Source organism: Acomys minous, assembly GCF_964271855.1.
Source record: "Acomys minous genome assembly, chromosome: 16".
In the NCBI taxonomy this organism is placed as follows: domain Eukaryota; kingdom Metazoa; phylum Chordata; class Mammalia; order Rodentia; family Muridae; genus Acomys; species Acomys minous.
In genome coordinates this window covers 98,228,315-98,253,864 of record NC_140498.1, presented here as the reverse complement: position 1 = coordinate 98,253,864, position 25,550 = coordinate 98,228,315, and the positions used below count along the sequence as shown (strand labels likewise).

The following is a 25,550-nucleotide window of genomic DNA, read 5'->3' as shown; positions in this document are numbered from 1 at the left end:
CTTAGAAGGTGTGTAGGGTTATATGAAAGGTGGGTGAGATCATGCCACAGACCTGTCGCAAGGGTTTTCATATTTTGCATCTCTCTGCTGCTACTTACCCCTTGCGGGTAAGGGTGGTGGCGGGCTCCTTTCTTAGAGACGCTGTGAGCTAAATTAGGCCTTGATAGTGTCTGGAATTGGTGGGAACCAGTGGGATTTAGTTATTAGTTTATAGCCTTAAGTTGGGAACCCCAGCGTAGGTCTTGTCCAAGCTGCACGTTCTCAGCTGTGAAGGCCTGGTTTCTCGGTGGCCACCCTGCCCCGAACAGAACTTCAGTTCTGTGTGGCTCAAGTTCAAGGCAGGCTGGCAGAAGATTTGTGTGGGTGAGTCCTGCAGTGGAAGACAGAAGGGCAGGAGTTTTCCCTGCATTAGGGCACATTGAGACGGTCCATCACTAGCCATTGTTTACAAAGAGAGAGTATCTCAGTGACTAAGATAGGCTGATCCACACTTGATGCCTAATTTTAAGCTCCTTTTTGCCTTCTGGGTTTTTCTTTGAAGGTTGGACAGATGACGCAAGCGGGCCTTTTGGAGCACCTGAAGCTTGAGAATGTGTCCCTGTCACATCAGCTAACAGAGACTCAGCATAGATCCATCAAGGAAAAAGAGCGCATAGCTGTTCAGCTCCAGAGCATTGAGGTGAGGACTGCGCTGATAGTGGGGGATGATATTTACCTGACTTTGTTTCTTGCTGACAAGTGTAAAGCATACACAGACATAATCAAAATGCCTGTAAGTAAACATAAATATATCTTGTGAATATGTGTACCTCCCTATATTGTGTAATATTTTTTTTAAAAATCTTTTGGGGCTACGGAGATGGCTTAGTAGGTAAGAGCACTTGCTGTGCAAACATGAGGACATAAAAGTCAGACATGGCTGTGTGTGCTTGTAACCCCAGCATTTGTGGGAGGTTGAGACAAGGACCCTGTGAGCTTGCTGGCTAGCTGGCCTAGGCAAAATGTCAAAATGTCAAGCTTCTAATTCAGTGAGTGACATTGCTTCAAGGTAGTGTGGTGGAGAGAAACAGAGACAGACATCCAATGTTTTCCTTGGGCCTGTACATATACATGCATGAGTGTGTGTTCTCACACATTTGTGTGCATGCACCACAAAACATATAACACACACACGTTGAGCAATGTGCAGTGAATGATAGCTGTTCAGCATCTTGAAATCATACCTCTGGTTGGGCTGCGAGTCCCTGTGACCTTGTGGCTCTTCTCTGAACGCTCCCTTGCACCTGAGTTCCCACCACGGCACTGCTGCACTTTAGACAGAGCTAACCACAGGGTGGATGGGGAGAAAGGGCACGAAGTCTGTTTGTATGTCAGGCAGTGTTTCCAGGCCCAGTGATAACAGTTTTTTTTTATTTGTTTGCAAGCATTCAGCCTTCTTTCTGTCCTGTAGTGCACAGTGCTTTCCTAAAGCATTTTTATTATTGCCTGCTCTCTCTGCAGATCATCTAGATGGGAAATGTAATGTATTTTTCTTGGATTTAAATCCCGTTCTCTGATGCCCTAGATCAGTGGTTCTGAACCTTCCTAATACTGCGAGCCTTTAATACAGTTCCTTGTGTTGTGGTGACCCTCAACCATAAAAATAATTTTTTGCTACCTCATAACTGTAATTTTACAGTTTTTCTTAATTTTATGTTTACTGCTGTTATGAACTGCGATGTGAATACCTGACATGCAGTATATCTGACATGTGGCCCCAGCTTGAGAATTGCTGCCCTAGATGATTTCTTAACCAGCCTGAGACTGGTTGAGGGCCATGAGGTCTGAAATAGGTCTTCAGGGCCCTGACTCTGAGCTGGTGCAGGCAGGGCCTTTTAAAACCAGTCCTAAACATTGGTGGACTGCAGCTGTAAGAGGGAGAAAATGGGGAGAGGGGGTTTTCTATCTTGTCTGTTTTTATTTCGAGTGAGAGAAGAAACTTGGGTCCATAAGTCAAGGTTGTAAATACTACTCATGGCTATGCAAGGTGCTATCTGAAGCACCTCCTCCCAAAATAAGGAGATTTGGTTTTTGGTGAGTTTTATGCCACATGAATTTAAGAGGGCATGTATGTCCCTATCCTGAGAGTCTTTTCTGTGTGGTGAATTGCTTCCCATGATAAATAAAGATAGGAGGGGTGCTGGCAACGGTTAACTTCCCTAACGCAATTATTGTTGTCTGGGGGGATTGGCACACCCCACAAGTCACAAGCCTGCCTGTAGATTTAAGAAACTGTCAACTGTCCTAATAACTGTCACATGGCTGTCATGTTACCAGTTGTGTTGTTGTTGTTGGGAGGTTAAAAGGTCATTGCCTACACCCATCTTGGGCTGTCAGGGTCTGGGAAGAGGGGCAAGGAATCCCCAACCAAGAGGCGTCAGTTGCTCTGCACACTGTAGCTATCCCTCTCAAAGGTGCAGACTGAAAACAAAGGAGGAAAAATAGAGCTGCCTCCCTCAGCATCTGAGAGTTAGGCCCTTGTGCCTGGAGGGGGTGCAGTCACCCTTTTTCTTCTTGAACTGGACATCCTGTCACCCCACGTTGGGCGCTGGATGCTACAGGCACCGAGCTGGAAGTGCACACCTTTCCTCTGGGAGGCCCAAGGGCTGTTGGTCTCCAGGCGGAAAAGCATGAAGCACTCGGGGTGCAGAACGAAGTCCTTGTTACAAGATCTCTGGTCCAGCCAGGGGTGCAGGAAAAGGAGATTTTCTCTGCAATAACTGTCTTTTGGCTGGGCTGCCAGTACCAGGCCATGTGACAGCAGTGAGCTTAAGGCTCTGATACCAACCAAGTCAGGTGGCAACAAGGGCCTGACTGGCCTGACTCAGACAAATGGCCGCTGTGGGAACACCTGGGAGCTCACACCCACAGGTGGCGCTGTGGCAGGCAGAGGCAAACACAGAAGCTTGAGGAGGCCAGGCCAGCGCCAGCAGTCATCAGGGATCCAGCAATGAGTTCTCTGGAGAGAAGGGAGGCTCTTCTTTCCTCAGTGCTACATCTTGAAGTCACAGAGCTCCACCTGCCTCTGCCTCCCAAGTGTGAAACACCATTTTCTTATTCAGGCTGACATGTTGGATCAGGAGGCAGCATTTGTGCAGATTCGGGAGGCAAAGACAATGGTGGAGGAGGACCTCCAAAGGAGGCTGGAGGAATTTGAAGGTGAACGCGAGCAGCTGCAGAAGGTGGCGGATGCAGCAGCATCCCTGGAGCAGCAACTGGAACAGGCAAGTAATGCTGCTACCCGGACCCAGGCTCACAGGGCTTCAGCCTTGGCTGCTGTGACCTCTGGCATCAGGCTGTGTTGGTAGTTCAGGTTTGTTTTGGGGTATCTGTTGAATATAGTTGATGGGTCACTATCAGACTATTATGTTGCCAACCTGACCGTTCGTTTGCTTCTATTCATGTTCTTCTACTCTATAATTTTACATAAAAAAGACCCTTCAAGCCAGGTACAGTGGCTCACAGCTTTACTCCCAGTACGTGGAGGCAGAGGCAGGCGGATCTCTGAGTTCGAGGCCAGCCTGGTCTACAGACTGAGTCCAGGACAGCCAAGATTACACAGAGAAACCCTGTCAAAAACAAAACAAAACAAAACAAAAACCCTGCAGTGAATCCATATAAATTACTTAAATTCTGACTATGAAAATGGTATGAATTTTTGTGCCAGGGTGGAAGGCAGCATGTTCAGTTTATGGTTTATTTCCAGGTGAAGTTGACTTTGTTCCAGCGAGACCAACAGCTTGCAGCACTTCAGCAAGAACACCTAGATGTGATAAAGCAGCTCACATCAACACAGGAGGCTCTGCAGACCAAAGGGCAGTCCCTTGACGACCTGCATACACGTTATGATGAGCTACAAGCAAGGCTGGAGGAGCTGCAGAGAGAGGCTGACTCCAAGGAGGACACAATTCACTTCTTGCAGAATGAGAAGATTGTCTTGGAAGTGGCTCTGCACTCAGCCAGGACTGACAAGGAAGAACTTGACAGAGGAGCACAGCGTTTGGAAGAAAATACTGAGGAGACATCAGTACTTTTGGAACAATTGAGACAAGACTTAGCTGTCAAGTCCAACCAGGTAACTCTGTCTTAGCCATTTTCTGAAGGAGCATCATTGATTCCCTACCCCACCCCACCCCCACCCCCCACCCCCACCCCCGGAATGTGGTCTGTTGCAAATGTGAGTGATCAATGAAAGAGTGTTCTTTTTTTTCTTTTTTTTAAAGATTTATTTATTATGTATACAATGCTTTGCTTTTACGTACACCTGCAGGCCAGAAGAGGGCACCAGATCACAAAGTAGATGGTTGTGAGCCACCATGTGGTTGCTGGGAATTGAACTCAGGACCTCTGGAAGAGCAGACAGTGCTCTTAACCTCTGAGCCATCTCTTCAGCCCCAGAAGAGTGTTCTTGAGACCTCATTTCACTCACTCACTCACTCACTCACTCACTCACTCACTTTTCTTTAAAAAAAGGGACCAAGTATGGAATGGGTCTTCTCCATGACCATTTCTCATGGAAGGACATGTTTCAAGTCTAGAACACTAAATAACCTCTTTGATAAGACTACTATTTGGCACTATTTAGCAAGAAACTAGTTCTTTCTGTACCATTTTCTCTATTAGCCTCGGGGTGTGGAGGAACCATATACTAGGAAACCAAGTTTTCGTTTTGTTTTGTTTTGTGGAGGGGCCTTTGAAATGTATCTTTAAAAAAAAAAAAGCCACCACCAGTTTTTTGTTGCAGCTGCTGGCTTTCAGCTACAGAAGTTGTAGAATACTTGGTTTTGGTTTTTTTGGTGGTGGTGGTTTTTCCCTCCTGCGTATGGCAAGCCAGTCATGATGTGATATGGTGTTCAGAGTGGGATAGTAGCTCACAGTAGGTTCCTCCTGTTAGCGCAGTGTCCTGGGATGTCAGGGCACAGCCCAGTGCACTAGCTATGTATGGGGAACACCAGTTGCTGACGGCTGACACTGCTAGAAATGAACAGACCTATAAAAACAATGTAAAAAAGAAAGATGCGGACTAAAAAGATGGCTTAGAGGTTAAGAGCAGACTACCCTTCCAGAGGTCCTGAGTTCAGTTCCCAGCAACCACATGGTGGCTCAGAACCTTCTATAATGTGATTTGATGCCTCTTCTGTCATATGAGTGTACATGCAGACAGAGCACTGTATACATAATCATAAATAAATAAATCTTAAAAAAAAAAAAAAAGATGCTCAAGAAGTGGAACTAGTGTTGGAATTGGAATGACTCTGCCTGGATACCCTACCCTGTGAAGACCAAGGGCAGAGGTCGTGGCCCTTCACATCCGCCACATATTCCTGCGCCCCTGGAGGCTTCTTGTTTTTTTAGTTTTGTTTTGCTTTTCAAGGCAGGGTTTCTCTTCTGTAGCCTTGAACTTGCCGTGATCCATCTGCCTCTGCTTCCTGAGTGCTGGGATTAAGGGCATGCGCCACCTCCACCTGGCCCTGGAGGCTCTTTATGTGCAGATCTGACTCAGTTTGGGGCCTGAGATGGCAATTTCTACAAGCTTCCGAATAGTATAGGTCTGCTGGTCTCTGGTATGCGTTGTCACAAGGATATGGGGTGTTGTAAGTTGAGATACATTGGATCAGAACCCATTCATTCCTTTATGTAGAGTCTGGCTGCTTTTCTGCTGCAAAAACAGAGCTGAGAAGCTGTAGCAGATGTATTTCCTCTCTGGCTGTTCCAGGAAGGGCTTACTTCTGTCTTCTCTGGAGCACCCTACCTTACCCTTTCCTTCTCTCCACTGCTCTTCACCTTGTCTTTGTACTTTAAAGTGGCAGCGGGGAGGGTGCTAGTTATGTGACCTGTGTGAGCAGCCTTGTGTTCTCAGCATGTGTCTGACTGAAAGCCACCTTCTGTGCTCTGGATGGTGCCAGGCCACCCACCCTTCTGCAACCCTCTCCTGTAGGTGGAGCACTTGCAGCAGGAGACAGCCACATTGAAGAAACAGATGCAGAAAGCAAAGGAGCAGCTTGTCCAGCAAAAGGTAGGACATGGAGACAAGTGTTGGGCACACTGCTGTCTGTCTCCGCAGAACAAAGCCAGAAAGAGGGCAGCATCTAGGTGTCACTTACCCTTTTTAAAGGCACTGCACTTGTTCTAAGTTATCCCTGTGTGCAGTTAGTGAGGGAGCATGCCTTTTCTCTTCAAAGACTGCACGTAATGCCTACCATTGTCATACCTTGGGAGGATACCCTGTCATCGTCACTCCCAAGAGCTGTGTATTATGCGTTTTAGGCAGTGTGCGCTGGTTATGTTTGTTGTATAAAGTGTGTCCAACATTAAAACAAAAGGTCTATGACCTAAGTTTTATATTTGAAGCCCTTGTCTCCTGGTGGAGGAATGAATGGCTCTGACTCTTTACTTTGTTGCCAGCCATCAGTTGAATACTTGGTTCTGAGAAAGGAAGATCCTCCAAAGCTTGTTCATAAGTAGTGTTTCAGTTTATTACTGAGATATGCAAAGGATTAACTTTCATCATCCAGCCACAGGGAGATTAGTCCTTGTGAGATTACTCAGAAGATACAAGGATCCCAGGAGGATAATGGGATGCCTAATGCAATGTCCAGGTTTTGGGGACATAGTTTGTTGTCACATCATGTGACAAAAATCCAGACATGCCATCATCATTGGTGTTTCTCAATGGGTCGTGTCATATTTCATAAGGTATATTGTTTTGTGTAAAAAGTTGTAGATCAGTGGTTAAAGCTCTTGCCTCTGCTCCGCTAAGCCCAGGGTCCATACCATACCTAGTCCATGGGTGAGAAGAGGGTTGTACCTTGAATTGTGGGTAAACATTTTTATGAGGCAGCCTTACTCCCTGCCTAAGCTCAGGCTGTCGGTAAGATGCTGACCAGCACTGGCTTATTGCTTGTGTCTTGTCCTGAAGGTGATGGTAGAGGCCTACCGGCGAGATGCTACTTCCAAAGACCAACTCATTAGCGAGCTGAAAGCCACAAAAAAACGTCTGGAGTCAGAGATGAAGGAACTGAGGCAGGAGCTCATGAAGCTGCGTGGAGAGAAGACGACTGTGGAAGCCGAGCACTCGCGACTGCAGAAGGCCATGTCCCTGGTTCACCAGCGGGCGGCAGATCTTGAGGAGCATCTTCAGTCAGTGCAGAAAGAGCGAGATGAGATGGAGATTCACCTGCAGGTGGAATGCAAGGGATGGGTTCTTCTGAGTTGAGAAGGTTCAGCCAAGTCTGCTAGGGCTTACTGTGTACAGGGTGAAACAGGAAGCACAGCCAAGGAGGCTTTTAAGACAGTCTAGAGACAAGTATTCATATACATCCAGGCTGTGGTGCAACTGAAAGAAAGAAAAAACAGCAAGCCCTGGGCATGCCGTCCTCTGACAGGGTCTGTGGAACTGGTGGTTGAGCCTAGAAGTCCACAAAGTTGGCACCAGACAGAAAGGAGAGAGTGCTCTGCGGGTAGCCTGAGGCCAGTCAGGGCACAGTCACTGAGAGGGTCGTGTAGCTACCCATACCCTCTGGACAACTATACTGCCCCGAGTCTGACTACAGTGACTGGCTTGGTGATGAGACAAGGTAGGGGTAAGAGATGACTGAAGGGTAGAGGTAGAGATCTCTGCCTCAAATAAGGAATGCTTCCCGGGATGAGAAATTTGGAAAGGTGATATGCAGGATGCTAGAACAAAAAACATGAGACATGCTGAAAGTCTCTTAAAATGTCCAGGCCAAGATCCAGGTAGACAAGTGACCAAAATGTTTATGTAAAGATGGTATGTCCAGGGTGTACCCAGCAGCGCCTTGTTTGTACCTTGCCTCAGGGAAGGCCTAGGCTAACCTCAGCTATCTTTCCTGCAAGGACATTAGCTTCAGGAAAGCATTTAATGGTTTGGCCAGAAATTTGTTGTTGTTGTTTTGTTTTATGTATATGAGTGTTTTGGCTGCGTGTACCTCTGTGTACCATGTGCGTGCCACCCATGGAAGGCAGAGCGTGTATTGAATAGCCTAGAACTGGAGTTACAGATGGTTATGAACTGCTGTGTGGGCTCTGGTCCTCTAGGAGAGCAGCCAGTTCTCTTAATTGCTGAGCCATCTCTCTAGCCTCAGAAATGCCTTTGACCTCTATGAAGTATTGTTCATCAGTGAGAAATATCTGGAGTAGGTGGCTCTTTACTTATTGCACATTTTTTGTCCTTTTTAAAGTCTTTGCAGTTTGACAAAGAGCAGATGATAGCCCTTACTGAGGCCAATGAGACACTAAAGAAACAAATAGAAGAGCTGCAGCAGGAGGCCAAGAAGTAAGTCTGTGAGCAGCATGCACTGACCTCTGAGGGCACTTGCTCTGCCGAGGAGCAGCCTGGAGAGTCCTCCATGTCGCGGTGGCCCTAACACACTCTTACTGAACTTGAGCTCATGAAAGGGTAACCTGGAGCACAGATTCCAAAGTTCCATCATGATTTGACGGCTTCCTTTTTCTTACCTGTTTATCTGAGTTTAGAAGTTAACTTGCTCAACCATCCCTTACAGAAGCACCTGCTCCCCCCACAAGCTGGAGGTGAATGCCAGGATGTTGAGCATCCTAAGCAGGTGTGCCACCATTGAGCTACATACCCAGCTCTAAAGTCTCCTCTATTTATTTAATTTGTCTTTTTATGCCACACACTGGTGTCATTCCTGCTCCTTCACTAGGGTTGACACTTTGATTTTCGTTCATCTAGTTTGAGCATCTAGTAGCTTATGCATGTAAATCTAAACATACGGCCCTTACAGCAGCTACTCAGATATGCGTATGTACACACATATGCACACACTCTTTGGGGTATTTGTTTGTTTGTTTATATTTTTTGAGACGGAATAGCACTATGTAGCCCTACCTGCCTTGGAACACAGTGAGGTCCAGCTACTTTTGCTCTTTCGGCTTTTTGAGACAGAATCTCTTTTTATAGCCTAGATTGATCTCATACTTGTAATATTCCTACTTCACCTTCTCAAATGTTGGGATTACAGTGTGAGCTCTGACTCCCAACCTCTTGGGACCTTTTTATTCCATGGCATGTTCTGTGCTGCTTTTTTTTTTTTTTTTTTTTTTTTTTTTTTGAGACAGGGTTTCTCTGTGTAGCCCTGGCTATCCTGGACTCACTTTGTAGACCAGGCTGAACTCACAGCGATCCACCTGCCTCTGCCTCCTGAGTGCTGGGATTAAAGGTGTGTGCCACCACCACCCAGCCAAGAGTTTGTTTTTTACCTTCAGGAAGAATGTTGGGGATATTTTTTTGTTGAAGTGTGCTGTTTTTCTGCCTTCATAAGATCGTTTTGTTTTGTTGAGAAAAGGTCTCACTCTGTAGCTGAAGATGCCCTGTGTCCAGCACAGTCTCCTGCTTGCAGCTCTCTTTCTGCTGCAGCCTCTCAGATGCTAGGATTACAGGTGTTCACCACCACACTCATCACAGAAGCATTTTTAGATTATGCAAAGAGGAAGGCAGGTCTTGATGGTGGTGGATGTGACAGAGTGGTTTCCCATTGTTTTCCTGTTTCTCTAACATGGCTTCGGGATACCTCTTCTCCTTCAGTAACCAAACCAAAGCAAGAACACATTGCCCAAGTCCTCCTGAGGGTCAGCCAGGTCTGGGAAGACAGAGTGGGATTAAGCTGAAGTGGCCTCTCAAGAGTCACTACCCTAAGCCTGGTTGGTGGCAGGCACATCTCGAGTTTAAAGCCAGCCTGGTCTACAGAGCAAGTTCCAGGATAGCTAGGGCTACCCAGAGAAACCCTGCCTAAAAAAAAAGAAAAAAAAAGCCACCACTGAGCCCTGAAGAGTGACCTGCAACATGTGCCCTTGGTGTGTCAGGCCGGGGAGTTGGGTGGCTGCACTGGAGGTTAACTCAGGTTTCTCACTCATGTCTCAGGGCCATCACCGAACAGAAACAGAAGATGAAGCGGCTGGGCTCAGATCTGACCAGTGCACAGAAGGAAATGAAGACGAAGCACAAGGCTTATGAGAATGCTGTAAGCATTCTCAGCCGCCGCCTGCAGGAGGCTCTGGCTTCTAAGGAGACAGCAGATGCCGAGCTGAGGCAGCTCAGAACTCAGCACACCAGTGGCAGCAGCGACCCTGCTCTACATGTAGGTAAACACAGTTCTCCCTGTCAGAGGCCTTACGACTCTTTTTTGTTTTTTGGTTGGTTTAGTTTGGTTTGGTTTGGTTCCTCCCCAAGACAGGGTTTTTCTGTGTGACAGCCCTGGCCGTCCTGGAGCTTGCTTTGTAGACCAGGCTGGCCTTGAACTCACAGGGGCTGAAGCAGGACAATCAGGATTTCAAGGCTAATCTTGGCTCTATGGCAAATTCCAGGCCAGCAAGGAATAGTGCCTTCTGAGTTGGGTTTAGTGATGTTGGAGAGGGTCACCAGTTCAAAGTCAGTCTGGGCTTTTTAGTAAGGAAGGCTCTGTTTACAAAAACAAAACGGGGCTGGCTAAATGGCCCATTGAGTACAGGCACCTCCCACCATGTCTGATCACTCCAGTCACACAATGGAAGGAAAAGACCTAACTCCCACAAGTTGTCCTTTGAGCTCTGCGTGCACACAAGGGCACCTACACACACACACACACACACACACACACACACACACACACACTAAATAAGTAATATGTAATAAAAGTTTTAAAACAGTGGAGAGATGGCTCAGCGGTTAAGAATACTGGTTGCTGTTGCAGAGGACCAGGGTTCAATTCCCAGCACCCACATGGCAGCTCACACCTGTGTATAACCCCATCTCCAGAGGATCTGATACCCTTCACACAGACATACATGCAGGCAAAACAATGCTCATGAAGTGAAACATTTTTAAAAATTAAAAATAACAAAATATAGAATGTGGGGGCTGGAGAGATTGCTCAGTGGTTAAGAGCACCACCTGCTCACCCAGACGTCCTGAGTTCAATTCCCAGCAACCACATGGCGGCTCAGAACCATCTATAATGACAGCTGTGCCCTCTTCTGGCCTGCAGGTGTACATGCAGGCAGAGCACTGTATACATAATAGTAAATAAATAAATATTTTTTAAAAATCTAGAGCGTGGTGAGGTATGTGTCCATAAGAGTTGAGGGAGGAAAGGGCCAGTGACTAACGCTGACTCCCATTTTGGCTCTCAGGAGAAGATCCGGGCTCTGGAGGTAGAACTGCAGAATGTTGGCCAAAGCAAGATGCTGCTGGAGAAGGAGCTGCAGGAGGTGATCACGACAACTGGCCAGGAGCTGGAGGAGTCACGGGAGAAGGTGCTGGAGCTGGAAGATGAGGTAATACCCCCTGCTGAGAGCTGCTCTCTGCTTGGTATTGGTGCTTGGCACTTGATCACTTACAGTGGTTGGTGGACAGATTGTTGCCAGTACTGTAGGGAGGATGACAACAGTTACCACTTACCCAGTTACCCGATGTCTACTGAGAGTTACATTCTGGGGAAGGTGTGTCTAGCCTATACCTGTGTGCCACCCGAGTCCCAGGATAGCTACGGACCCATCCCAATAGGTTTGTAGATAAAAGAGTTGGTGAATGTCAGTGTTTAAATGTTAGATAATCCTGTTCTTTTCCCATTTAGAATGCTGTTATTGTAAACAACAACCCAAATTAAGTCGGCCAAAGAACTGAAAACACAGAAACAGTTTATTTGCCATATTCAGGCAATGTCAGCACTAAAAGAGTAGCCTCACAGGAAACAAGTCAAGGATGATTTATGCTTTAGTACAAACCCCTCTTGAAAGTTGCTCATCTGTTTCAGTTGAGTAGTCTGTCTAGCACAATGTAATTTTTTTTTTAATGTGGAGAAGTGTTGCTTTTGATACAGGGTCTCCTAGAGCCAGGCTGGCCTTGAATTGATTGATCCTCTGCCCTTGCCTCCCACGTACTGGGGTTATAGGCATGGACACCACACCTGCCCAGAGCATGATATTTTATATCTACCAATATGTTTCAGCTTCAAGAATCCAGAGGCTTCAGAAGAAAGATAAAACGTCTTGAAGAGTCAAATAAGAAACTGGCTCTGGAGCTGGAACACGAGCGAGGAAAGCTCACTGGCCTCGGACAGTCGAATGCAGCTTTGCGCGAGCACAACAGTATCCTGGAGACGGCGCTAGCCAAGCGGGAAGCCGACCTGGTGCAGCTGAATCTCCAGGTGCTGAGACCCGTCTGCCAGCAGCAGCACAAGAGTCGTGTAGCCTGTGCTTACAGTCAGGGTCTCCCCACCACACCTGGCTCAGTGGTTCAGAGGAACCTGGCCATTGCACACACCTGGGTTCCCAGCTGTAAGAGCCTGTAGTCATTGTGCCAAGCTCACTTAGTCCCTGTTACATAGTCGGCTCCTGGTGGGACAGGTCAGACCATCCTCTGGTTCTAGACCAGGAGACTGTGCAGAAGACACTTGCCTGAAGTCCTGATTTGATTCAGAGCTGGAATTTGAACCCCAAATTAGCAGCTTACTGTAGCTTCTGTTCTTAGCTCCTTAGGTTCTGCAATGCTTTGGAGGCAGCTGTCAGTTAAGGGCCACTGAGGCTGCACCTTCACTAATGGCCTCTCACAGTGCCCAGGCTCAGCTGCTCTCCATGACCCCTTCAAGCCTTCAAAACCAGCACCACCTAGGTGGCTCTAACACTACCAAGTTTGGCTGCCTGCACAAGATGCAACCTCAGACAGTTCTGGAATACAGCTTCTCTGTGCTCTCAGGAAACACTTCCCAGAAGGCTTCACCTCAGCAATGCTGGTCTTAATCACTGCTAATTCCTCAGCTCCAGCTGACCAGCATCGAATGTCCCAATGATGCAGAGGTTTCACCTCAGTGGTGCTGGTCTCTTGTTAATCACAGTCACGGCTGACACTTCAGCCCCAGCTGACCAGAACCCCAGAATCTTAATTCAAAATAGCAAACAGCCCTGATAGCCTTTGAACTTCCAGACTTCTATCTCTGCACTGCTCTCAACAGTCTTACCTTCCAGACTCCTAAGGAACATCCCACTGAGTTCTTAATGAACTCTATGGTGGTTCTAACCCAAAGTTCCAAGTCCTTTGACAGTCTTCCACTAAACATGGTCAAGTCTGTCACAGCAGTACTCCACTACTGCTTTAGTCAGGGTTTCTATTGCTGTGAGGAAACACCATACCAAAAAACAAGTTGGGAAGGAAAGGATTTATTCATCTTACATTTCCACATAGCTGTCGATCACCAAAGGAAATGAGGACAGGAACTCAAACAGAGCAGAAACTGAGAGGCAGGAGCTGATGCAAAGGCCATGGAGGGGTGCCCCTTACTGGCTTGCTTCCCCTGGCTTTCTCAGCCAGCTTTCCTATAGAACCTAGGACCACAAGCCAAGGGATGGCACCACCCACAGTGGGCTGGGCCCTCTCCCACTGAGCACTAATTGACAAAGTGTCTTGTTGCTGGATCTCATGGAGGCATTTTCTCAACTGAGGGCTCCTCCTCTGACAACCCTAGCTTGTATCAATTTGACACAAAACCAGCCAATACAGCTGTGTCACACTCAAGCCTTAAAATACGTAGTTATTAGAAGAGTTAATTTACATTTGGTCTAGTTTCTGTCATTCTTGTCCTTGCTGGGCTGTCTTACATGTAAATGTCTCTTATGATACATTTGCGTCTTTCTTCTGAGTTCTCAGCTGTGTTCTTGAATACAGCCATGTGATACACTCTTGTGAGCTCAGACTTCTGCATTTATTTATTTATCTTTTTATTTATTTATGAGGCAGGATCATGCATCTGGGCTGGCCTTAAATGCACTAGGAGCTGAGGATGATGACCTTGAGCTTCTAATTCGTCTGTCTAGAGCCCTGGGGTGACAGCCATGCCTGTGGTGGTGTTCTGTTTTACGCATAAGTGCTGGGAATGGAATCCAAGGATTTAAGCCTGCTAGGCAAGCAACTTACCAACTAGCTACATTCCCAGCCCAGAGAGGGGTCTCTCCCCTCCCTTGCCTTGTTTCCTTTCCTGTGACGTCATCCTTGTGTATGCATGCCATCCTACTGGGCTCCATGTGCTGGCTGACTCTAGAGGATCTCAGATTGTACTTGAGCTTGGAATTGATGCTGCTCCTTACTCACCCTTTTCTAATGTGATACAGGTGCAGGCAGTTTTACAGCGCAAAGAGGAGGAGGACCGCCAGATGAAGCAACTTGTCCATGCCTTACAACTCTCGTTAGAGAAAGAAAAGGTGGAAGTAAACAGCCTGAAGGAACAGGTATGTGGCCAGCTTCAGATTTCCAGGGCCTTGCAGAAGGAGTAGCCCTTCACATTTTAGTTCTGTTTCTAAGGACTGGGTAGTTACGACTCTCCAGTTGTAATGGTTTCTTTGTACAGGATGGCATCACATTGAGTGACCGTAGCAATGTAGGACTGGAAAGGGCAGACTGAGCCACCCACACATATGCACATTGGTCTTTGCTAGTCAAAGATATCCTGGTACAGTTTAAAAAGTACTTCCTGTTTGTGCACACTCCTGTAAACCCAGCATTTGAAAGGCTGAGGCAGGAGGATCCTGACTTCAAAGCCAACTTGAGCTGAGTGTGTAGTGAGTTTGAGGCCCCCTTAAGTTCTATAGCAAGACCTTGTCTAAAAACAGTCAAGAGAGCTGGGCGTGGTGGCACACACCTTTAATCCCAGCACTCAGGAGGCAGAGGCAGGTGGATCGCTGTGAGTTCGAGGCCAGCCTGGTCTACAAAAGTGAGTCCAAGACAGCCAGAGAAACTCTGTCTCGAAAAAAACAAAACAACAGCAACAACAAAATAAAACTTGTCAAGAAAAAAAGCAAGGCATGATGGTGCACGCCTTCAATCCTAGCACTTGGGAGGCAGAGGTAGTTGGATCTCTGTGGGTTCAAGGCCAGCCTGGGCCACAAAGCTAGTCCAGGACAGCTGGGTCTCTGTTACACAGAGAAACCCTGTCTCTGGCGGAGGGTGGGGGAAGCATAGTCCAGAATGCTGGCTGCATACAGCCTCAGAGTATCCAGAGCTGTCTTTGTGGCTGGCTCCTTTCCAGTTTTGCTGACCCACCAGGTAAACCGTTATAGCAAAGGTGGTTATACACCTCATCCTATGCCCCATTCTTTCCCTGCGCCCCCAAGACAGGGTCTCTGTGTAGCCCTGCCAGTCCTGGCACTTGCTCTGTAGACCAGGCTGGCCTTGAACTCACTGAGATCTGCCTGCCTCTGCCTCCCAAGGCGTGCACCACCACTGCCCATCCCATCTCCCATTCTTCATACCCTCTTCTCCTAGAATGTGAGCTTCCTGCTGACCCACAGCATAGAGCAGATACTCAGGGCCAGGGTTATGTGTGTGTGCATTCTGCTACTTGTATACACATAGAAACTTCTTTCTTTCTTTCTTTCTTTCTTTCTTTCTTTCTTTCTTTCTTTCTTTCTTTCTTTCTATTTTTCCTGATCACAGGATGTCCTCAAACTTGCTGTGTAGCAGAGGATAGCCTTGAACTCTTACTTTATTTTATTTTTATTGTTGTTTTTGAGGTAGGGTCTCACGATGTAGCCCTGGTTACCCTGACACTGCCTACATAGACCAGGTTGGCCTCTGTCTCACAGAGATCCACATGCCTCTGCTTCATGAACGCTGGGATTAAAGGTATGAGCCATCATGCCTGGAAACCTTGAATTCATGATCCTCTTCCATCTCCCAAGAGCTGGGATAGCAGGTGTGTGCCTCAGTGTCTGCTTGAGATGGTAAAATATAATTGTAACTTAATTTTTAAAAATTTATCATGTGTATATATGTACATGATGTGTGCAAATCATGGCATCCATGTGGACGCCTGAGGATAGTGTTGGTGTCAGTGTCTTTTCTTCCTTCCATGGGTTCCAGGGTTTGAGCTCAGATGGTCAGGCTTGTGTGGCCAACACCGTATTTGGTTAGCCACCTCACTGGCCCAATAAAAAATTTTTAAATGAAAATAATTTTAAGAATTGGTAGATAGGGGCTGGAGAGACGGCTCAGAGGTTAAGGGCACTGACTGCTTTTCCAGAGGTTCTGAGTTCAATTCCCATCAACCACATGGTGGCTCACAGCCATCTATAATGTGACCTGATGCCCTCTTCTGATGTGCATGCAGGTGTACATGCAGGCAGAGCACTATATACGTAATAATAAATAAATCTTTTTTTAAAATAAAAAGAATTTGCTTAGAAATCTTGAGAAAAATCTATTTTTGACTTTGAAAGTCAGCAGATGTTCAGAGGAGGCCAATTATGTCATAAACAGATATTACAATTAGGTGGAAATAAAAGAACTAGGAATTTCTGGGTGTGGTGTGCACGCCTTTAGTCCCAGCACTCAGGAGGCAGAGGCAGCCTAGCCTACAAAGCAAGTTCCAGGGCTATTACACAAACCCTGTCTCAGAAAACAAAAACAAAACAAACAACCACACACACACACACAAAAAAAAGAATTAGGAATAAACTTAACTGGTAATAAACAGGTGTAATTGAGGAATATAAGGCCTTTTTAAACTAAGTAAACCATCATAAGTGAATTTTTTATTCAGCAGAGTATGTCAGCTGTATGTCACTAGTCCACTGTGTGCTGAGCATAGAGCCCAGTAAATACCCAAGAACTGGTTCTGCTTGGGTTTGGCAGGGGCTCCAGTGTTGCACGTGGTAGTCCATCAAACCTGTGGCATCCGTTATGGTACAGCTTGTGTGGGGGTAATGTCTATGTCCTCACTTTCTTCTAGATAGCTACTGCCAGGCTGGAAGCTGGACACAACCGCCGCCACTTTAAGGCAGCGACCCTGGAGCTAAATGAGGTGAAGGAGGAGCTGCAGGCCAAGGAGCTCCTGGTGCAGACACTGCAGGCCGAGGTGCATGAGCTCCAGTGAGTCTCCGTGCTTACACAGGGCCCCAGGGCTGCCCACGGTGACCTCAGTGACTCTTCTCCATACAGCACACGACAGCTATTGGAGTCTCCTCTCATCTTTAGTTCATTGTGACTCTCACAGCAGGGACCATTTGTCTTTCCCTAAGGTCTCAGTTACTGTAGGGACAATCAAAAGAACAGAATTACCCAACTCCTATCTCAAGAAGCCTGCGTTCAACCTTAACCCTGCCAAGTCTGCCTTGACTTCTTCCTGGAATAGAAAAAACCCCCATTTGAGCACTCAATCTTGGGGTACCATGGATAGCCAGACTAGGGATGAGCACACCTCCAGAGCAGCCCCAGAGGTGTCCATAGCACCCTAATTCAGAGGGCGTCTCCCAGAGCACAGAGGCTTTGCAGGGTCAGTGGACGTGCAGAGCATTGGCAGTACACTGTCTGTAGCAAATGTTAAAGGGTCACCACGGACAGCCTTGGAGAACAAACTGAGAGAAATTTGTCATTTTATTTTTAACCTCTTTGTTTGTTTGTTTAAATGGCAGGATTCAGGAGGGAAAGCATTCCCAGGAAATAGCGCAGTTCCAGACTGAGCTGGCAGAAGCTAGAACCCAGCTGCAGCTGCTGCGGAAGACGCTGGATGAGCAGATGAGCCAGCAGCCTGCAGGGAGCCAAGAGGTGACAGTCGGCCCTGCTGCTTTATCTGCTCAGACAGGAAGTCCATTGTATACATGTAACACAAGCAGATGAGTAGAAGTTCCTTAGGATTGTTTTACAGGAGAACACAGCATTTCAAAACTGTCTTAGTTGTGTGTCTTGTTCTTTTAGATGGAAAATCTCAAATGGGAATTGGATCAGAAAGAGCGAGAAATTCAGTCCCTGAAGCAGCAGCTTGACTTGACAGAGCAACAGGGCAAGAAAGAACTCGAGGGGACACAGCAGACACTGCAGGTTGGTCCTGTCCCAGTCTCAGGGCCCTGAGTCTGGGTGGAAGGCAGCTCTTACTGAGTTGGATCACCCTCTGGGCTCCCAACCCCACCCCAGTGATCTGAAGACATTGTCTCCATTTTAGAATGAGGCTTAGCATGGTTACCTGGTTCAGGTTGCACAGCTAGATGGTGGAGAAACTAAGAAAAGCCCCAGCACTGCCCCTTTGGTGAGCTGTATGAAGCGTATGTGCTGGGAGCATGCTGTGTTAGGTATAGGGAGTAGTGACCATGTGCAGCGTGTGCTCAGGTTATGGCCAGCTTCTCCAGGAAGGCTCAGATGAGTGGTCTTTACTACTCAGGGAAGGCAGGAATTCAGTTTCTTGGGGCTAACCATGGTCATGCAGATACTAATGTTTTGAAAAGACTGTGTTAAGTGTCAGGGGTACTGGAGTGATGCTCAGCAATTAAAGAGCACTTACTGCTCTTGCGAAGCACCTGGGTTTGGTTCCTAGCACTCACATAGCAACTCACAACTTCCTGTAATTGTAGCTTTAAGAGGTCAGCACCCTCTTTTGGCCTCTGAGGACTCTTGCATGTTCATGCTGCATATAAATACACATAAGCACGCACGCATAGGTCAGCCAATCAGTGAATCTAAAAATACTGTTAAGGGTTAGAGCTAGAAAGATGGCTCAGCAATTCAAAGCTCTTGCTGTCCTTCCAGAGGACTCAAGTTCAGTTTCCAGCACCGAATTGGGGAGCTCACTCTTCTGCCCTCCACAGGCACCTGCACCCCTGTATGTGCACATACCCATGCATAGACACAGATACACATAATTAAAAATAGGATAAAAAAGTTTTTTAAGTCAAGGGTTTGATTTTAGTGAACTTGTCAGTGCCTAGGTAACTATAGAGGAAACTGCTGAGATGAAAACAACTTGTCCTAGCCAAAAAAAGAAAAAAAAAGTGTTCCTAAAACTGACATACAAATTAAGAACCTAGAATGTGTTTTATGTTGTTTGGCTTTTAAGATAAGTTTTTGTTGTTGTTGTTGTTGTTATTTTGTTTTTTGTTTTTTCAAGACACGATTTCTCTGTGTAGTCTTGACTGTCCTCGACTCACTTTGTAGACCAGGCTGGCCTCGATCTCACAGCTATCCTCCAGCCTCTGCCTCCCAAGTGCTGGGATTAAAGGCATGTGCCCCACACCCGTCCCATTTCAGACAAGTTTTTATTGTAGCCCAGCTCTTATGACCTCAAACTTGCTAGAATCTTTCAGCTTAAAAACAAAACAAAGCGAAAACTGGTCATTTTCCATAGACCATCAAGTCTGAGTTGGAAATGGCACAGGAAGATCTGTCTGAGACCCAGAAGGATAAGTTTGTGCTTCAAGCTAAAGTGTCTGAGCTGAAGAACAACATGAAGACCCTGCTGCAGCAGAACCAACAGCTCAAGCTGGATCTGCGCCGCGGTGCAGCCAAGGTGGGACTGAGGCCGCACGCGGCAAGCTAACTGTCTAGTTTAGATTTGTTTGGGCAGGATATTGCCAGGTTTCTAGTCATTCACAGATCAGCATCTGTGCACAAAGATCATAAAGAAGTCTGCTTGGACAGTGGGTCAAAACACTTTATTTTGGTACCCTTCCAAGAGAGTATTTTTTGAATGCACACATTATCCGACTGTAACGATAATGAACACGCAGCCCCGCTGTGCTGCCGTTGTGGGACACAGTGGCTTCAGGGTGGCTCTGGTGGGAGCTTCATGCCAGTGTCTGCCCTGGTGGAGGATTCAATTGCGTAGCAGATTTTTATTTTCACAATCCAAGTAAATATTGCCTAATTTATTAGGGAAGCTCAAAGTATACACTTGTGTCCCAGGAAACTCCCACAAGAGAGCTTCTGAGAGTCAGCACAAGTGCTTTTGTTAGGGTGGCTGGTCCAGCTAGTATTTCTTATTGTCAGACTGTCTTCATAGACCTGGCTATTCAGTCTTCTTCCCAGAGGGGGGGCAGGGGGTGTTTAGTTGTCCCAGGGGAGGAGGAGGAGGGCTGTAGGGGGCTGATGATGTGCTTTTACAAACAGAAGAAAGAGCCAAAAGGTGAGTCCAGCTCCTCCAGCCCTGCAACACCCATCAAGATACCAGACTGTCCTGTCCCAGCCTCATTGCTAGAGGAGCTGCTGAGGCCCCCACCCGCTGTGAGCAAGGAGCCCCTCAAGAATCTCAACAGCTGTTTGCAGCAACTCAAGTACGATCTGTCTTCTACGTCTTATTTTCTTCAGCCTTAAGACATGGCATGTTTTCCCTGGGGGGCATCTCTTCTGTTGTTTGTAGAGTACCTATGTCTTTGAAGCTCTTGAAAAATACCATATTTTTCGGACTATAAGACGCACCTAGTTTTTAGAGCAGTAAAACAAGAAAAACAGTAAAACCAGCAATTGGACCATGAGGTGCCCCCTATTTCCCCACCCTCAATACACACACACACACACACACACACACACACACACACACACTTTTGGGAGGAAAAAGTGTGTCATATGGTCCAAAAAATATGGTAAAAGCTTTTTACTGGCAAAGCTTCTGGGGTCTATGTAGTAAGGATGAAAACAGCTAAGTAGAGTACCTTGGTGGTCCCTTTAAGGTCAGCTGTTTTATCTGTCCCCTATAGGCTAAGCCTTCTTCCAGCTTAGGACAGAAGAGACCAGTATCATGTTGGAGCACATAGGACCCTGACAGGCAGGTGATCTTGTGAAGGGAAGTCACTGTGACAGTGGCCTCAGGTGACAGCTTCCAGACGGCAACTTGATTAGCATCAGGCTTTGGGGTCTGTGTTTTCCTCATATTCCTGATGGAAACACCTTGCAGAAAACAGAAGCATATGTCAGATTGTTTGCTGGCTTCTGCTCAGAGTGAGATGATGTCAGGGGCTTTTGCCTTCTTTGACTCCAGCTGATTGGCTGGTCCGTGGTACATTCATTGCCTTTGAGGGAACCACATATGGTGGTAAGCCCGTTGCATCCACTGTGACTTGTTAGCGAAAGCTACAGCTAGTGGTTCTACCTGGTCCTTGTGTGATTTAGGGCTTCTTCTGCCTTCTCTCATCTCCCCAGGCAGGAAATGGACAGTCTGCAGCGCCAGATAGAGGAGCATACCATCACTGTGCACGAGTCCATGTCCTTGTGGGCTGAGGTGGACGCTGCCCCAGCAGAGCATGCCCATCCCAGGGGAGATACAAAACCACATCATCAAAACAGTGTTTCCAGAGAAGAGCTGGGCCAGTGACTGCTGTTGTCCTCATCACCAAGTGTTTGTGGCTGCTGAAGGAATACTTTTTGTCAATATTATTTATTTGATCTTGATCAAGTACTCTGGTCGGGGTTTTTTGTTGTTGTTGTTTTTGTTTTGTTTTTTGAAAAATGACTTTTAAATTTCCCTTTACTTTTTATCAAGGATTAAAATAACTGAGCTGGGAGGTGGTGGCATATGCCTTTAATCTTAGCGCCTGGGAGGCAAGAGATAGGCGGATCTCTGAGTTCAAGGTCAGCATGGTCTCCAGAATGAGTTCCAGGATAGCCAGGGCTACACAGAGAGAACCTGTCTCAAAACAACCAAAATAGCTGGGTGTCGTGGCGCACACCTTTAATTCCAGCACTCGGGAGGCAGAGGCAGGTGGATTGCTGTGAGTTCGAGGCCAGCCTGGTCTACAAAGCGAGTTCAGGACAGCCAAGGCTACACAGAGAAACCCTGTCTCAAAAAACCATACATACACACACACACACACACCCCCCCCAATATATATATATGTATATGTGTGTGTGTGTGTGTGTGTGTATATATATATATATATATATATATATATATATATATATATATAATATAAACTGAAATAACTGAACGAGTCAGAGATTGCAGAAATAGTCGTTTTAAGTCACAACTAACTTTTCCCATGAAATGACCAAATCTTAAAAACCTCAGAGTTTGGGTTGCTGGTGAACTCTGATTGTGTCAGTCTAAACAGTTACGTTCAGGAGGAGGATCTTATGTGTGGCAATAGACACACCTAAGGGTGCTGACTATGCAGGGTGGGCTCAGTGGGCCCTAGAGGTCTGTACAGTTCCACTCATTAAGACCTTCACTTTCCTACAGCAATGAATTTTTATTTGCACCTTTTGCTTTTATTTGTTTTTCAAACTATCCTACCTACACAGGATGTACATATAAATATTGAAAGTCTTTGGAAAGCATATACCTATATTATTTAAGGACCTAATTGTCTTACTGATTGCCATTTGAAAAGTTGCCTCTGGGAAACAGTATACATGTAGCTTTAGGAATGTCAGGTTTTTTGTTGTTGTTTTTGTTTTTTTTTTTTTTTTGGTTTGTTTTGTTTTGTTTTGTTTTGTTTGTTTTTTTTTTTGGTTTTTCGAGACAGGGTTTCTCTGTGTAGCCTTGGCCATCCTGGACTCACTTTGTAGACCAGGCTGGCCTCGAACTCACAGCGATCCGCCTGCCTCTGCCTCCCAAGTGCTGGGATTAAAGGCGTGCGCCACCACCGCCCGGCTAGGAATGTCAGTTTTTAAAAATGTATTATAAGGGGTTGGAGAGATGGCTCAGTGGCTAAGAGCACTGTCTGCTCTTCCAGAGGTCCTGAGTTCAATACCCAGCAACCACATGGTGGCTCACAACCATCTATAGTGGAATCTGATGCCCTCTTCTGGCATCCAGGTGTACGTGCAGGTAGAGCATTCATACATAAATAAGTCTTCAAAAAAAAAATTAAATGTATTTTAAGAAATAAAACTTGTGCCAGGCGTGGTGGCATATGCCTTTAATCCCAGGACTTGGGAGTCAGAGACAGGCCAGCCTGGTCTACAGAGTGAGTCTAGGACAGCCAAGGCTACAACAGAGAAGCCATGTCCTTGAAAAACCAAAAAAACAAAACAAAAAAAGAAATGTAACTTATTTTCTACACACCCTAAAACCAAATACTCTTGCACAGAAAGTCTTAGTTTTAGACTTTTTATCTCTGAGGGTCTTTTCTTCCAGCATCTCCATGAATTAATAACCCTGACCACTGACTGCTAGGTGTGTGGCCTTATGTGGTTCCACTCACTTTGGCTTACAAACAGGCAGGGCAGCTCAGGCCTTAGAGTTAGCAGCGGGTGAAAGGACCTGCAAGGTCTCCTCATACTGACCTGATGTCCCAAGATGGTGTTTATGGAGCACTGTGGATGTCTGTCTACTGTGTGGGCCTCCATTGAATACTTGTGGTGGTGGCAGGAGAAGGGAGAGCACTGCCCAGAAAAAGGCAGGCACTGTGGTCCTCTGAGACAAGAGGGGTTGAAGTCAGCACTAAGTGTCTGATTTATTGTAATCTGCTTCCCAAGTCAAACATTAATACTTTATACACTGACGAATTAGAGGCGTTGAAGTCTTTAGTCTTTGTGAACACTTGTGAGCAAAATGTAAAATAAAGCAGGTTCTGTGACTTGTGCCTGTAATCCCAGCCCATAAGAATTAGAGTCAGGAGGAAAAACCAAGGCCAGTTTTCAGGTACATAGCCGGTTACATGAAGCCATGACTTAAAAAAGACAGACCAGCTGGAGCAATACCAGCAAAGATCTGGAGTATTGTTAGAAGGGAGAGAGAAAGGCCTGAAGAAAAGTTCTAAGCATCTGTGATCAGCCAGTTGGTGTCTTTTAGTGAGTTTCTTGTCTATTTTGGGAGAAGCAGCATGGAGTTTTTAACATGTTCTCTTATAGCATCCTATTAGGAGGTTAACTGATGTCATTAAAGCACAACTATCCACAAGGATGTGTGGTGTTTGAAAAATATTTCCCAGCAAGTATTGAAACTTTTACAATGTGTATATCATTTGTACAGGGTTAATCTTAAAAAAAAATACTTGAAAATTTCATTATAAATATACCCTTTCTATCTCTAAGTTAGAAATTGGAAAAGGATGCTAATTTACATTCTTATTTATTTTGTATTTTTAATTTCAAAACCAAGAACTAGCACTTGGGCTGGACTTAATTCTGCAACAGAATTGCTTCTCCTATGCAGAGAGGTCTTCAAGTGAGTCCTGTTGGTTGTGTTGTCCTAGGAAAAGACATGCTAATTCTGAACTCATTCAATGTTTGTTTCATGGCTTAATCCATTTCTTCCGTTGTTTTGCCTCCCGTGTGCATGTACAGCCTCGGAAATGGCACTTCCTCCAAGCTCTGTGGTCTGCCTTGCAGATCCGTGGCTAGGTTCCTTTTGGTTCCATGAAAGGCCTGCCATACCTTGGCTGCATTCTCTGCCTGTGTTTCTGTACCAGTGTGACTGTTCTCATATTGTGATTCAGAACACTTTTAAATTGGAGCTGGCATTCTCTTAGGGTTCCTTAAGTGACCCTGAAGTTGAATTTTTAAGTTTCCTTTGACCTAAGATGTTAGGGTTTTGTTTTGTTTGTTTCTGGTTTTCTGGTTTGGCTTTTGCCTCCTACATCCAAGGGTCTTCACTGTACTTCACCTCCCGGAGCTTGTTCTGGGGTAACCACAGCTTGATTACTGTTGCCTCTGTAGACAAAAGTGGGGGTTTTAGGGTTACTCATGAAAAACTAGAGGCAGGTCTGTAGGATGGCTCTCTAAGGCTTTTATACCTGATTTATTGTAATCTGCCCTCCATCATCATATGTGCTGTATCACGCCCTAACCTGACACCTCGGCTTCTGACACCTCGGCTTCCATGCTTTGTAGTATTACTTGCTTTGCTTATGTTAAAAAAAATTATTACCATAAGATTTCCATCATTGTTTCTATGGTACACATGAGATTGATGCTGTGATCTTTGATGTGAGACTGACTTTGCTTGGGTTCGAGGTATAGGGAACAGGACCTACCTTCTCAGGAGGTAGTCTTAGTGTATGTATCAGAAAGCTTGTGTTAAATTCTTCCTCCATTTCAAAACGTAACTTCTACCAGTATATATTATAAAACCATAGGCTTATGGAGTCACAATGATTAATGTTTTCATATATCTTGAAACAAAAATTGACAGGTGAAGATTCTGGGAGTGAAAGGAACCACCATATTTGAAAAGGAAATGTCTTGGAGCCTTCCAAGGGCCTTATTGATAGGAATAATGCTGTGGTGTGAGATTCCCTGAGTCTTATCCTGGAATTCTAGCCAGATCTGTGTGGTAGTGGTCTTAGGTTCTGAAAGGATCCTTGGGTTGGTGTCCAGGTTAGAGGGTCCAAAATTTCTGTGGTTTGTTGTTGTTGTTGTTGTTGTTGTTGTTCATTTGTTTTGTTTTTTGAGACAGGGTTTCTCTGTGGAACCCTGGCTGTCCTACACTCACTCTGTAGACCAGGCTCACCTCAAACTCACAGAGATCAATCTGCCTCTGCCTCTGCCTCTGCCTCTGCCTCCCCAGTGCTGGAATTACAGGTGTGTGCTACCGTGCACATGGCACTTTCATTGGTTTTTTGAGTTTCTCATTTCCATAATAAATTTTCTCACAAGAAAATCAGTCTTCATATTAGGGCTTTTCCAGGGGAAAACGTCATCACAGGTAACACAGTGTAACTTTAAAGGGCATGTTGACTTGTTTGTTGTTATTGTTTTGGTTGTTGAGGTTTTTGTTGGTTTTGGTTGGTTGGTTTTGAATATAAGCGTGCTTGAGAATTCCTTACATTTTATGCAATAAACTATTTTTGGTAAA

At 45.9% G+C, this 25,550-nt stretch overlaps 1 protein-coding gene and 1 long non-coding RNA gene across 6 annotated transcripts in view; both read left to right on the top strand.

Moving 5' to 3' along the window:
• GOLGA3 (golgin A3) overlaps window positions 1-21,315 on the top strand; it is a 43,886-nt gene extending 22,571 nt beyond the window's left edge. For all 5 annotated transcript variants that reach the window (XM_084762239.1, XM_084762240.1, XM_084762238.1 and 2 more), the window contains exons 9-24: window positions 542-679; window positions 3,102-3,263; window positions 3,746-4,114; window positions 5,978-6,055; window positions 6,959-7,222; window positions 8,241-8,335; window positions 9,944-10,160; window positions 11,191-11,334; window positions 12,009-12,206; window positions 14,164-14,280; window positions 16,779-16,918; window positions 17,461-17,593; window positions 17,744-17,866; window positions 19,164-19,325; window positions 19,925-20,088; window positions 20,954-21,315. In XM_084762239.1, the coding sequence (XP_084618365.1) occupies window positions 542-679; window positions 3,102-3,263; window positions 3,746-4,114; window positions 5,978-6,055; window positions 6,959-7,222; window positions 8,241-8,335; window positions 9,944-10,160; window positions 11,191-11,334; window positions 12,009-12,206; window positions 14,164-14,280; window positions 16,779-16,918; window positions 17,461-17,593; window positions 17,744-17,866; window positions 19,164-19,325; window positions 19,925-20,088; window positions 20,954-21,125 (2,676 nt within the window). In that variant the 3' untranslated portion in view covers window positions 21,126-21,315. The remainder of the gene's footprint in view (window positions 1-541; window positions 680-3,101; window positions 3,264-3,745; window positions 4,115-5,977; window positions 6,056-6,958; window positions 7,223-8,240; window positions 8,336-9,943; window positions 10,161-11,190; window positions 11,335-12,008; window positions 12,207-14,163; window positions 14,281-16,778; window positions 16,919-17,460; window positions 17,594-17,743; window positions 17,867-19,163; window positions 19,326-19,924; window positions 20,089-20,953) is intronic.
• A 387-nt stretch (window positions 21,316-21,702) lies between these two features.
• LOC311585846 lies at window positions 21,703-25,550 on the top strand. Its single transcript, XR_014775367.1, has 2 exons — window positions 21,703-22,183; window positions 22,417-25,550. It is a non-coding gene; the product is annotated as an uncharacterized lncRNA (long non-coding RNA).